General features: G+C 40.9%; 1 protein-coding gene across 1 annotated transcript in view; it reads right to left on the bottom strand.

Annotated features, from left to right (window-relative positions):
• Positions 1-14,156, bottom strand: part of LOC134349911 (uncharacterized) — a 48,662-nt gene that overhangs the window by 16,491 nt on the left and 18,015 nt on the right. Inside the window, exons 10-12 of the mRNA XM_063054871.1 lie at positions 9,253-9,372; positions 7,205-7,342; positions 2,878-3,009 (exon numbers count right to left, since the gene is read on the bottom strand). Of these exons, the coding sequence (XP_062910941.1) occupies positions 2,878-3,009; positions 7,205-7,342; positions 9,253-9,372 (390 nt within the window). The remainder of the gene's footprint in view (positions 1-2,877; positions 3,010-7,204; positions 7,343-9,252; positions 9,373-14,156) is intronic.

Raw genomic sequence — 14,156 nt, 5'->3', positions numbered from 1 at the left:
GTGGCGCAGAAGGGAAAGAGGGGAGCAGTAGTGATAAGGGGTTCAATAGTCAGAGGAACAGACAGGAGATTCTGTGGACATAAACAGGACGCCAGCATGGTACGTTGCCTCCCATGTACCAGGGTCAGGGATGTCTCAGATCACGTCCACAGCATTTTGGAGGGTGAGCAGCCAGAGGTCTTGTTACATATTGGTACCAATGACACAGGCAGGAAAAGCAAAGAGGTCCTGAAGAGATAGAGAGCCAGGCAGAAAGCTGAGAAGCAGGAACTCCTAGATAGTAATTTCTGGATTGATACCTGTGCCACACGCCAGTGAGGGTAGAAACAGGATGATTTGAAAGATAAATGCGTGGCTGAGAAGCTGGTGCAAGGGGCAGGGCTTCAGGCTCTTGGATCATTGGGGAGGTATGACTGCACAAAAGTGACCAGTTGCACCTAAACCCAAGGGGAACCAATATTCTCACAAACAACAGGAATTCTGCAGATGCTGGAAATTCAAGCAACACACATAAAAGTTGCTGGTGAACGCAGCAGGCCAGGCAGCATCTCTAGGAAGAGGTGCAGTCGACATTTCAGGCCGAGACCCTTCGTCAGGACTAACAATATTCTCACAGGCAGGTTTGTTAGAGCTGTTGAGGAGGCTATAAACTAATTTGGCAGGGGGATGGGAACTGGAATGAAGGGACTCAGGACAGGACGGATGGTAAAAAAGCAAAGATAGCGTGCAGTCAGACTGTCAGGAAGGCAGGCAGATGATAGGGCAAAATCGCAGCCAGCAGGGTGAATATCAATGTATTAGGGATGCAGAATCAAGGAGGGTAGCAAATATAGTACTCAGTGTTTTCTCAATGTACAGAGTACAAGAAATAAGGTGGATGATCTTGTTGCACTTTTACAGATTGTCAGGTATGATGTTGTGGCCATCACTGAAATGTGGCTGAAGCATGGTTGTAGTTGGGAGCTGAACGTCCAAGGTTACACATTGTATCGGAGGGATAGGAAGGTAGGCAGAGGGGGTGGCATGGCTCTGTTGGTAAAGAGTGGCATCAAATCATCACACACACACACACAGAGGCCTCTAAATATTAGTTGGCACGTGGACTACACAATACAACAGGAAATAGGAAAGGAGTGTCAAAAGGGCAATGTTATGATAATCATGAGAGATTTTAACATATAGGTAGATTGGGAAAATCAGGGTGATAATGGATTTCAAGAGAGTGCACTTGTTGAATGCCAACAAGATGGCTCTTTAGAGCAGTTTGTCGTTGAGCCTACTAAGGGATCAGCTATACTGAATTGGGTGTTATGTAATGAACTGGAGGTGATTAGGGAGCTTAAGGTAAAGGAACCCTTGGGAGACAATGATAACAATATGATTGAGTTCAACTTGAAATTTGATAGGGAGAAAGTAAAGTCCGATGTAGAAGTATGTCAGTGTAGTGAAAGGAGGGAGGCAGCAGAAAGGAAATTACAGATTAGTTAGCCTGACCTTAGTGGTTGGGAAGATGTTGGAGTCAATTATTAAGGATGAGGTTATGGAGAACTTGTTGACACGGGACAAGATAAGACAAAGTCAGTATGGTTTCCTTGAGGGAAAATTTTGCCTGACGAACCTGTTGGAATTCTTTGAGGTGATTACAGGTAGGATAGGTAAAGGGGATGCAGTGGATGGTGCATATTTGGACTTTCAGAAAGCCTTTGACAAGGTGCCACAGAGGCTGCATGGTATTACAGGAAAGTTGCTGGCATGGTTAGAGTATTAGCCGATTGGTAGGAGGCAGCGAGTGGGAATAAAAGGATCCTTTTCTGGTTAGTAGCCAGTGATTAGTGGTGTTCCGCAAAGGTCGTTGTTTGGCACTGCTTCTTTTTATGGTGTATATCAATGATTTAGATGATGGAATAGATGGCTTTGTTGCCAAGTTTGCAGGTGATATGATGATTGGTGGAGGGGCAGGTAGTGTTGAGGAAACAGGAAGGCTGTAGAAGGACTTAGACAGATTAGGAGAATTGGCAAGAAAGTGGCAAATGAAATAGATTGTTGGAAAATGCATGGTCATGCACTTTGTTAATAGAAATAAATGTACAGACTATTTTCTAAACAAGGAGAAAATCTAAGGTGCAAAGAGGCTTGGGAGTCCTTGTGCAGAATAACCTAAAGGTTAACTTGCAGCTGGAGTCCATGGTGAGGAATGCAAATGCAATATTAGCATTCATTTCAAGAGGTCTATTATATAAGAGCAGGGATGTGATGCTGAGGCTTTATAAGGCACTGGTGAGGTCTCGCCTTGAGTATTGTGAACAGTATTGGGCTCCTCATCTAAGAAAAGGTGTGCTGGCTTCAGAGAGGGTTCAGAGGAGGTTCATAAGGATGATTCCCAGAATGAAAGAGTTATCATATGAGGAACATTTGATGGCTCTGGGCCTGTACTCAAAGGAATTGAGAAGGATGGGGGTGGGATCTCATGAATGTTGAAAGGCTTAGACAGAATGGATGTGGAAAAGATTTTTCCAAGATGAGGGAATCTAGGACAAGAGGGCACAGCCTCAGGATAGAGGGGCGTCCACTTAAAACAGAGATACAGAGAAATTTCTTTAGCCAGAGGGTGGTGAACTTGTGGAACTTAGTTACCACAGGCAGCTCTGAAGGCCAGGTCGTTGGGTGTATTTAAGGCAGAGATTGATAGGTTCTTGATTGGCCACGGCATCAAAGGTTACTGTGCAAAGGCCGGGCAGTGGGGCTGAGGAGGGGAGAAAGGGATCAGCCATGATTAAATGGCAGAGCAGACTCGATGGGCCAAATAAACTAATTCTGCTCCTATGTCTTATGGTATAATTATCACAGATTCAATGGTACAGTTTGTGTTTAAAATACCTTCAAATGCAGCTTCTTATATTTCTGGCTCAATTCCACTTTGATGATGTTACCTTGAATAACAGGTGGTTTTGCTTTATAACACCTCACCATGGCTTGAGCGTCTGCACTGTTGTACATCTCCACAAATCCCTTAAAGCAGATGCACAATACACTCAGGTAAATATCAGGAAAATGTTTGATATGGAGATAATATCTGAGTTTTTTTTTATCATTTTACATCTCCAAATACAAGCAACAATAACAAATGTAACTCAAGTAATGAAAGTCACACCATGCTCTATGACTGACTACTTTTAGACAGTAGGCTTATGAGCCGTGGCATTGACACCAAATGATGATGATGGAAGAAGTATGTTACATTTGCATGGCCAATTTATTTCAAGCTTCTAAACCGAATGACCAGTGTGGAAATTCTAAAACATGCTAACTTCGGATTACTTCGGATTGAACCAACACTGGAGCCTACAGCCATTTCCAAAACTAGCAGACTCAAGGCAGAAAAGGCCACCTCCAAAATTTCAAGATGTCTATTTCTTTTGTTGGAATGTTACCATCTGATGAAGGAGCAAGAACTAAACTTTTAAAAAAACAACACAGTCCAAATCGACAATTTTCTTTGAAGTTCAGAGCGGAGGACATTATCACAATGGTATATCAAGGTGGCTGTACATCAGATGGCCCTCCAGACACATTGCAATTGAAAACTAACAGGTGACATGAAAAGAAATGGCTGTCAAGGACCAAGGAGGCAACTGTAATATCATTTAGTGATCATATCACATTTCTTCAGAAAAATAAACTCTGTAGAGTGCAAAAATCACAATGTGAGATACTCCAACTGAGTGGTTTAATAAGACAATGGGGAAATAAATGATACTTAGACAGGTTCATTTCAAGAGTCATTGTCATAGGACACGATTTTGATTATCATTACTCTCACTTCTTTTATGATAGTTTTCATTGTGTAACATTACAGTGTCAATGAATTATTTTCCCCTTTAGTCACCTGCTCAAGATGTCAAGATGTTGCCATCATTACGCAAAGCCACATCTCCCTTACCAAAAATTGAAGCACCAAATTAAGGTAATATGATCAAAGTAAGCTCCAATACAAGTATGAAGATTAATCTATTTCCTAAAACAGATAGCTTTAGGATGACACAACTTGGTTCAAGCTAGAAATATTTATATATAATGTTTATATGACAAATAAAATTTAATTATTTAAGCAAAATTTTGTGCTCAATTTATTCTATTGGATTCACAGCCATTCTGGATTAGAGTCAAAATGTCTTGCCACAATTATCTCTTTTTTATTTACTCATGTGATGGGCACACCACAAGCAAATCTACATTTATTCCCTATCTTTAGAATGTGATATGCTGCCTTCTTGAAGGAATGCAGTTCTTGTGATGGAGTGTTACTGAGTGGAGAGTTGCAGGATTTAGTCTCTGTGATAAAGAAGATACAGTTATACATTTTCAAGTCAGAAAGAAGTATAACCTATGGAGAATTTACTGATGATTACCTTGCTACTCTCACACACATGGGAGGTACTGTGGAACTCACTTTTCCTTTGCTATTTGTAGTTGGTGCACAATGCAGTCAGGAGGGACTGGTGGATGTAGAATGCACAGGTTGGCCAGGCTGCTTTATCCTGGATGCTGTTATTACAATGGAGCTGCTCTCTTCTAGGCACATGTGGACAAATTGTGGGCAATGAAAAGGATTTGTATAATCACAGCATTAGATTATTTCAGCTGCTAAACCTAAAAGTCATCTTTTCTTGTGGATGTGTGCTGGTCTTTGTCCTTCAACAAACCTTTAAATGAGTTTGAACACAAATCTGTGATAAACTTTCACTAATTTACTAATCCTTCTATAACTATGCAAGAGTGAGAGGGGGACATAGGGGGTACTGCAGAATGCCATTGTTGTGCCTTATTTTTGAAAACAATTTCTTGTCACCACAAGGCCAACACTTACTGCACATACAGGTGTCCCCCGCTTTTCGAACGTTCGCTTTACAAAACCTCACTGTTACGAAAGACCTACATTAGTACCCTGTTTTCGCTTTCAGAAGGTGTTTTCACTGTTACGAAGAAAGGCAGCGCGCGATAAAAAATCAGCGCACAATAAAAGGCAGCGCATGCCCCGAGCAGCCGGTCTCCCCCGGATTCGGAACGGCATTGCTTTAACACGTTGCATTGAGCAGCCGTTAGCAAGGTGAGTTCTAAGGTGTCGGAAAAGCCTGAAAGAGTAAGGGTGTTACACTTAGCGTAAAACTAGACATAATTAAGCACTTTGATCGTGGTGAACGAAGCAAGGACGAAGTGAGTTTGGCTTGTGGAAGTTGACGAAGATGATGTTGAAGAGGTTTTGGCATCCCATGACCAAGAACTGATAGATGAAGAGCTGATGCAATTGGAAGAGAAAAGGATAACAATCGAACCGAATGCAGAAAGTGAAGCAACTGCGTGAGATTTTCGCTGCAATGATAAAGTACGACTTTAATTTTGAAAGGGTACGTAGGTTTTGGGGATATTTTCAGGATGGTTTGAGGCTTACAAACAATTGTATGATAGAAAAATGCGCGAGGCTCAGCAGTCAAGCAAGTCTTCCACATCAGCCACAGCAGACGATGAACCTCGACCTTCGACATCGAGGCGGGCAGTCATAGGAGAAGATGAGCTGCTTGCCCTGATCGACGATGAGATGACACCCCCATGTCCCACCACCCCAACACCCGGGCCCTGGACAGATACTGTACCGATTCGCGAAGAACGCAGCGGTAGCCGGGAGGCACACAGCACATCTTTAAGAAAAAAGCCGAAATAAACATGCTAATTAATTAGGTGCCGCCGAGCACATAATTGTCGGCCCAGATCAGAGGCAATGCAATCGGCAATCACCTCTGATCTGCACCGACATTTACGTGCCGGGCAGCACCTAATTAATTAGCATGTTTATTTCGGCTTTTTTCTTAAAGATGTGCTGGGTGCCTCCTGGCTACCACTGCGTTTTTCCCGGCAATGTATCGGGTCGGCAGGCCGGAGGGTGGGGGCCACTGCACTACCCAGCCTGCGACGACTCAGTCTAACACACCATCATCAGTGTGCTCAGCGCTGTTTTCCCAATTCCAGTAAGTGATAATACACTGTACATACATTATTTCTACTTCATATAGGCTGTGTATTTTTACGTGTTATTTGGTAGATTTGGCAGCTTCATAGTTTAAAGGTTACTGGAGAGCGCGTTTATGCCAACAGCGCTTGTGTGAGATTTTCTGCCGAGAGCGCTTGCGTGAGATTTTTCGGAGATCTGTGCAGGCAATCGTTGTAAAGAAGTATTTCTACTTTATATAGGCTGTGTATTTATCATATCATTCCTTCTTTTACTATATGTTACTGTTATTTTAGGTTTTATGTGTTATTTGGCATGATTTGGTAGGTTATTTTTGGGTCTGCGAACGCTCACAAAATTTTCCGTATAAATAAATGGTAATTGCTTCTTCGCTTTACAACATTTTGGCTTACAAACCGTTTCATAGGAACACTCTACCTTCGGATGGTGGGGGAAACCTGTACTGAGTTATCCCTTAAACTGAGTGGCTTGCTGGACCACTTCAGAGATGCAGCATATTGTGGCGGTCTGGAAGTGAATGTCAAACAGACTGAGTAACAGTGGCAGATTTCCTTCCCAAAAGATCATCAGTAAACTCGAACAGTTTTTACAGCAATCTTGTTGTTTCACAGCCACCACCACTTGCAATTCCACATTAAATTAAGCAAACCTAATTCCCCAGCTGCTAAGGGTAGATTTGAACTTATTTCCCTGACTGATTGTGCAAGCCTCTCTGTGACATTCAGCAATATACCACAGTGTAACCATATGCAATAGATGACACTTGATGCAGAGTTCCCCCTTTTCTAAGTTTAGGAGAGCATTCCAGACATTATAGCAAGTCTGTTGTAGCCTTTGTTACAGTGAAATTATTTGAAATAAAATTCATTAGCACTTAATAGTCTAAACCACAATCGTAAAGCTTGATTTAAATCAACCAAGTTACATAAGTTACATAATTTACAATGTAAATCTACAACGGTTGATTTTTTTGACTCATATATCTTCAATTAGCTAGATATCAGATGGTAAACTTCCAGCTTACTATTCTATCTAAATTTCTAAACTGCATTTCTGCACTATGTTTCGCTGTAAACAAAACCTTAGTTTCAGGAGTGTACACTGAAAAAATGGATACTGTGCTTTTATGCAGTGATACAATAGGGATTTAATTCCAGTTTAGTCAAGCCTTGTGCTTACCTCACCCTTCCCTTTGATTAGCAAAATATTACTGATCTTCCCAAAGAGTTTAGCTAGATGTATTAAATCACCATTCGTACATCGGCCTGGTACCAAGTCACCAACATAGACCACACGTCCAGGTTCTCCAGTTTTATCCTGGGAGCAAAACAAATGCTCAGTCAGAATGATACTTGTAATAATGCATGCTCTACTGAATCTGTGCAATATTCACCACATACAGTACAGTACTCACACTGCATTAAAGGTCAGTTCTATAGTTCAGTCCACACTGCACTATGTAAGGACAATATACTTTAAAAATTAGCATTCATTGATACTTTTTATACTTAAATACCAGCTCAGAAATTTTCAGTTAACGACTTTATGCTTGAATCTTACCAGTATATAACATCTTTGCAGTTAACCATGCATTTTACCACCCGCCCATCCCAATCCTGTCCACTACTTTACAGGTGCTGAGACATACAGTTAGGGGAATTTATAAAATGTTATTTTTAATAGTTCACTAGGCACATAAATAATGGATCACATTTATCAAAAGGAAATTTGTTTTTTTTAACAAATATATAATGTGAGGACTTACGTTGTCAGTTTTGTGCCTTTTTCACATTATTGTATTATACTTGCAGCAACAGAAACATTGATACTATCGTAAAATATTTCTTGTATTATTGAAAACATGATAAAGTTGTGGATTGTGGATTCAATGTGGATTGTATCGTGAGTACATTTGACAAAATAAGATATATTTTAATGACAATTTTTGATGTCTTGACCCAGCAAAATGAATAGCAACTGCCTTGCATTAACACAAATGCACACTTCACTTCAGAGGCCATGAATTCTCAACTAAGGCAGTCTGCAGAGAATACCCACCACCTGTACATACTTTGCATTAAAAGCCAGTTATCTTTTTTAAACAATTAATTTCCCTGTTTAGAGGGAAATACTGTTAAATAGTTCAGGAAACCATTGGCTGAATAATGATGTTATAGCCATAATATTTTATCACATCATATTATCATAAACAATACAATTCAATTAGGTAATTCCAAAAGCTAAGAGTATTCTGTAGCTCAACGTACAAAGATGAAAGTCAAGATGCTATAAAGTAGGTCTAATTTGAAAATGCAGAATGTTTAATCAAGTCTACTACTCGGCCAAAAAGAGTCCATCCAAGACCCCTTCTTCTACCTCTCCACTGAAGTTAATGTGCAAAATTCCAATATCATAACAACTGCTATAGACAGGAACACAAAGTAAACAAATTAGATTCACATATTTTTCACATATACATTCAAATGATTTTGTTCATTTACAGTCTATCAAAAGAACATGACAGCAAACACTGGATTAATTTCTCTGTCAATATCTATTAAGAACTAATATACAGTTTCATAATACTGTAGTAGTATTAGCAGTTTTCCTATTTGTTCTGTATTTCATTTCAATTTGTTATTCAGTTAAATGGTAGTTTGTCTTTGTCATGCTCTTTAACTATTTCCATAAAACTTTGGTTAATTGGGACAGCCACTTAGTTAAGCCAAAATATACTGGTCTCAATGTGTCCTAATTAACTGGAATTCACTGTAATTTATATCAGGCCAAATGATGTAAGTTATGTCCATCTCACATAATAACTTGATGCAGAGAAACATTGGGACAGGCCATTCTGTCTCTTTGGCCTGTTCTGTCATTCACATTGAACTAGCAAGTATAAGAAAAGGAAGACAGATGAATGCATGACTAAACAGCTGGTGCAGCAGGGAGGGCTTCAGAATATCACATTAAAGTTATTCAGAACATTGCTTAAGCTACATTTGAAGCACTGTGTATAATTCTCGTTGTCATACATTTAATTGAATATAGAATTTAAACAGAGAGCAATATTATTCATATCATTTGTGTCTTTTGTTCCTGGGGGAGGCAGCAGATGCCACCAATATCTTATCGAAGGATCACTCATAATGTTTCCCTTGTGGAACTACAGTATTGCAACCTCGCCCTGTTACTCATCAACTGAGGAATAATCATTTTTACTATACCTGATTCACATGCCTCGGCCCCATACAATGCCCAAATTTAGTATCAAATTTTTCAACAGTAGCATCATTCAAATCTCTAGGAGACTGGTTGTCAAGTAATATCCAATTCTCCTTCTGTTTCTTAATAGAAAGATCAAGAAAGCATATTAGAATAGACAGAATTATGTTCCAATTTCTGTTTTGCCTGTTTTAAAAACTGTTCAGGTTCTTTCACGTGCGTATTCAGTAGAGGGCACTCATCTGTAGTTTTAGTTGCACTATTCCAAAATTAATCATGGCCCTGTTCCAAGCAACTTACATGCAACAGATACTGATATGCAGCGGGAAAACAGCAGAGGTGCTGCATGTTCTGGCAACCGTGCTATTGTACATTTGTGAAAATAAAATTAACAAAATATTTAAAAGTTCAAGGTTCAGGATTTGAGGCTAATATGGTTTGATTAGCACATACAATGTATTTGAATTAAGGTTTTTCATACTCCACAGTAATTGTATTTTGGTGTTATCAAAATGTGATCAAATGTAATTGCAAAGAAAGCATGACAGCTCTCTACTTCCTTAGGGGTCTGCAGAGATTCAACATGACATCAAAAACTTTGACAAACTTCTACAGGTGTGTAGTGAAGAGTGTATTGACTGGCTGCATCACAGCCGGGTATGAGAACACCAATGCCTTCCAACAGAAAATCGTACAAAAGGTAGTGGATTCTGCCCTGTACAAAACGGGTAAAGCCCTCCCAACCATTGAGCACATCTATATGAAATGCTGTCGTAGGAGAGCAGCATCCATCTTCGGAGATCCCCACCACCCAGGTCATGCTCTCTTCTCACTGCAGCTATCAGGTAGAAGGTACAAGAGCCTCAGGACTCACATTATCAGGTTCAAGAACAGTTACTACCTCTCAACCATCAGGAGGGGTTAACCATAAGTAAAGCTGCCATAGGAAAACCGCATCAAAATCCTCACCACCCAGGTCATGCTCAGTTTTTGCCGCTGCCATCAGGTAGAAGGCACAAGAGCCTCAGGACTCACACCACAAGGTTCAAGACCAGGTCCGTGGTGCAGAGGGAGAAGAGGGGAGCAGTAGTGATAGGGGACGCAATAGTCAGGGGAACAGACAGCAGATTTTCTGGACGTGAATGGGACACCCAGATGGTATGTTGCCTCCCAGGTGCCAGGGTCAGGATGTCTCGGATCGCATCCACAACATTTTGGAGAGGGAGGAAGTGCAGCCAGATATCGTGGTACATATTGGTACCAATGACATAGGAAGGAAAAGCAAAGAGGTCCTGAAGAGAGAATTTACAGAGCTAGGTAGAAAGCTGAGAAGCAGGACCTCCCAGGTAGTAATTTCTGGTTTGCTGCCTGCGCCATGTGCCAGTGAGGGTAGAAACAGGATGAGGGCTTCAGATCTTCAATCATTGGGATCTCTCCTGCGGGAGGTATGATCTGTTCAAAAGTGAAAGGTTGCACCTGAACCCGAGGGGGACAGATATTCTTGCGGACAGGTTTGTTAGAGCTGTTGGGTAGGTTATAAACTAATTTGGTAGGGGGATGGGAACTGGAGTCAAGGGACTCAGGATAGGACAGATGGTAAAAAATCACAGATAGCATGCAGTCAGACTGTCAGGAAGGGCAGGCAGATGATAAGACAAAATTGTAGCCAGCAGGGTGAGTATCAGTGCATTAGGGATGCAGATCAAGAAAGGTACCAAATACAGCACTGTTATATCTCAATGCACGGAGTATAAGAAATAAGGTGGATGATCTTGTTGCACTAATAGATTGTCAGGTGTGATGTTGTGGGCACCACTGAATTGTGGCTGGAGGATGGTTGCAGTTGAGAGATAAATGTTCAAGGTTACCTGTCGGCGGGATAGGAAGGTAGGCAGAGAAGGTGGTGTGGCTCTGCTGGTAAAGAATGGCATCAAATCGTTAGAAAGATGTGACATAGAATCAGAAGACGTTAAATCCTTGTGGGTTGATTTAAGAAACTGCAAGGGTAAAGGGACCCTGATGGCAGTTACAGGCCTCCCAACAGTAGCTGAGATGTAGATCACAGATTACAACAGGAAATAGAAAAGGTCCCTCAAAAGGACAATGTTATGATAGCCATGGAAGATTTCAACATACAGGTCGATGGGGAAAATCAGGTTGGAAATGGATCTCAAGAGAGTGAACTTGTTGAATGCCTATGAGATAGCATTTTAGAGCAGTTTGTCATTGAGTCTACTGGGGATTAGCTATACCGGATTGGGTGTTATGTAATGAACCAGATGTGATTAGGGAGCTTAAGGTAAAAGAACCCTTGGGAGGCAGTGATCACAACATGATTGAGTTCAACTTGAAATGTGATAGAGAGAAAGTAAAGTCTGACATAGCAGTATTTCAGTGTAGTGAAGGAAATTAAAGTGGGATGAGAAAGGAGTTGGCCAAAGTAAATAGGAAGGAGATGCTGGCAGGGATGACAGCAGAGCAGCAATGGCATGAGTTTCTGGGAAAAATGAGGAAGGTACAGGATAGATGTATTCCGAAAATAAAGAAATACTCAAATAGCAAAATAGTACAACCGTGGCTGACAAGTGAAGTCAAAGCTAATGTAAAAGTAAAAAAAAGGGATACAACAAAGCAAAAATTAATGGGAAGACAGAGGATTGGGTAAAGACGAAATATGAAAGCAAGCTAGCAAACAATATCAAAATGAATAGCAAATTCTTTTTCAAGTATGTAAAAAAATAAGAGATGAAAGTAGATATAGGACCACTAGAAAATGAGGCCAGAGCAATAATAATGAGGACCAAGCAGATGGCAGATGAACTAAATGTGTACTTTGCATCAGTCCTTACTGTGGAATATACTAGCAGTGCGCCAGATGTTGAAGGCTGTGACAGAAGAGAAGTGAGTGCAGTTACGATTACAAGGGAGAAGATGCTCAAAAAGCTGAAAGACCTAAGGGTACATAAGTCACCCGGACCAGATGAACTGCACCCTAGGGTTCTGAAAGAGGTAATGGTGGAGATTGTGGAGGCATTAGTAATGATCTTTCAAATATCATTGGACTCTGCCATGGCGCCAGAGGACTGGAAGATTGCAGATGTCACTCCTCTCTTTAAGAAAGGAAGAAGGTAGCAGAAAGGAAATTATAGACCAGTTGCCTGACCTCAGTGGTTGGAAAGATGCCGGAGTCAATTGCTAAGGATGAGGTTATAAAGTATTGGAGACACAGGACAAGATAGAATAAAGTCAGCATGGTATCCTTCAGGGAAAATCTTGCCTGACGAACCCATTAGAATTCTTTGAGGAGATTATATGTAGGATGGATAAAGGGGATGCAGTGGATGTTGCATATCTAGACTTTCAGAAGGCCCTTGACAAGGTGCCACACATGAGGCTGCTTACCAAGTTAAGAGCCCATGGTATTAAAGGAGGGTTGCTGGCATGTTAGAACATTGACTGACTGATAGGAGGCAGCGAGTGGGAATAAAAGGATCCTTTTCTGGTGGCTGCCACTGAGTAGTGGTATTCCACAGGGGTCGGTGCTGGGACGCCTTCTTTTTATGCTGTATATCAATGATTTAGATGATGGAACAGATGGCTTTGTCGCCAAGTTTGCAGATGATACAAAGATTGGTGGAGGGCCAGAAAGTGTTTGAGGAAACAAGAAGGCTGCAGAAGGACTTACACAGATTACGAGAATGGGCAAGAGAGTGGCAAATGAAATACAATGTTGGAAAATGCAGAGTCATGCACTTTGTTAGTAGAAATACATGTGCAGACTATTTTCTAAACAAGGAGAAAATCTAAAAATCTGAGATGCAAAGAGGCTTGGGAGTCCTTGTGCAGAACAACCTATAGGTTATCTTGCAGGCAGAGTCAGTGGTGAGGAATGCAAATGCAATATTGGCATTCATTTCAAAAGGTCTAGTACTTAAGAGCAGGGATGTGGTGCTGAGGCTTTATAAGGCACTGGTGAGGCCTCACCTTGAGTGTTGTGAACAATTTTGGTCTCCTCATCTAAGAAAAGATGTGCTAGCATTGGAGAGGGTTCAGAGGAGGTTCACAAGGATGATTTCAGGAATGAAAGGGTTATCATACAAGGAACGTTTGATAGCTCTGGGTCTGTACTCCCTGGAATTTAGAAGGATGAGGGTGGATCTCATTGAAACCTTTTGAATGTTGAAAGGCCAAGACAGAGTAGATGTGGAAAGGATGCTTTCCATGGTGGGGGAGTCTACGACAAGAGGGCAAAGCCTCAGGATAGAAGGGCGTCCATTTAAAACAGAGATGTGGAGAAATTTCTTTAGTCTTTAGAATTTGTGGAATTTATTACCACAGACCAGGTCACTGGTTGTATTTAAAGCAGAGTTGGATAGGTTCTTGATTGGCCATGGCATCAAAGGTTACACGGAGAAGGCCGGGGAGTGGGGCTATGGAGGGGAAGAAAAGGATAAGCCATAATTGAATGGCGGAGCTGAGTTGACGGGCCAAATGGCCTAATTCTGCTCGTATGTCTTATGGTCTTTTATTTACTACCCCTCAACTATTAGGCTCTTAACAAAAGGGGATAACTACACTCACTTGCCTTTCTATTGAGATGATCCCACAACCAATTATCTCACTTTAAGGACTCTTTATCTTGTTAATTCTGTTCTTGTTCTTTATTGCTATTTATTTATATTTGCATTTACACAGTTCTTTGTCTTCTGCACACTGGTTGATCTTTCATTGATCCTGTTGTAATTACTATTCTATAGATTTGCTGAATATGCCCACAGGAAAATGAATCTCAAGGTGACATATACATATGCTGATAAAATGTACTTTGAACTTTGAATGCAACACTTCCCTGTTCACAATATCATTGGATAGATTCTATAGAATCTACTGATAGAATTCTATTGAT

This window comes from Mobula hypostoma, chromosome 7 (genome assembly GCF_963921235.1).
Source record: "Mobula hypostoma chromosome 7, sMobHyp1.1, whole genome shotgun sequence".
Classification (NCBI taxonomy): domain Eukaryota; kingdom Metazoa; phylum Chordata; class Chondrichthyes; order Myliobatiformes; family Myliobatidae; genus Mobula; species Mobula hypostoma.
Note: the sequence above shows the minus strand (reverse complement) of the source record. Positions and strands in the feature narration are given on the sequence as shown.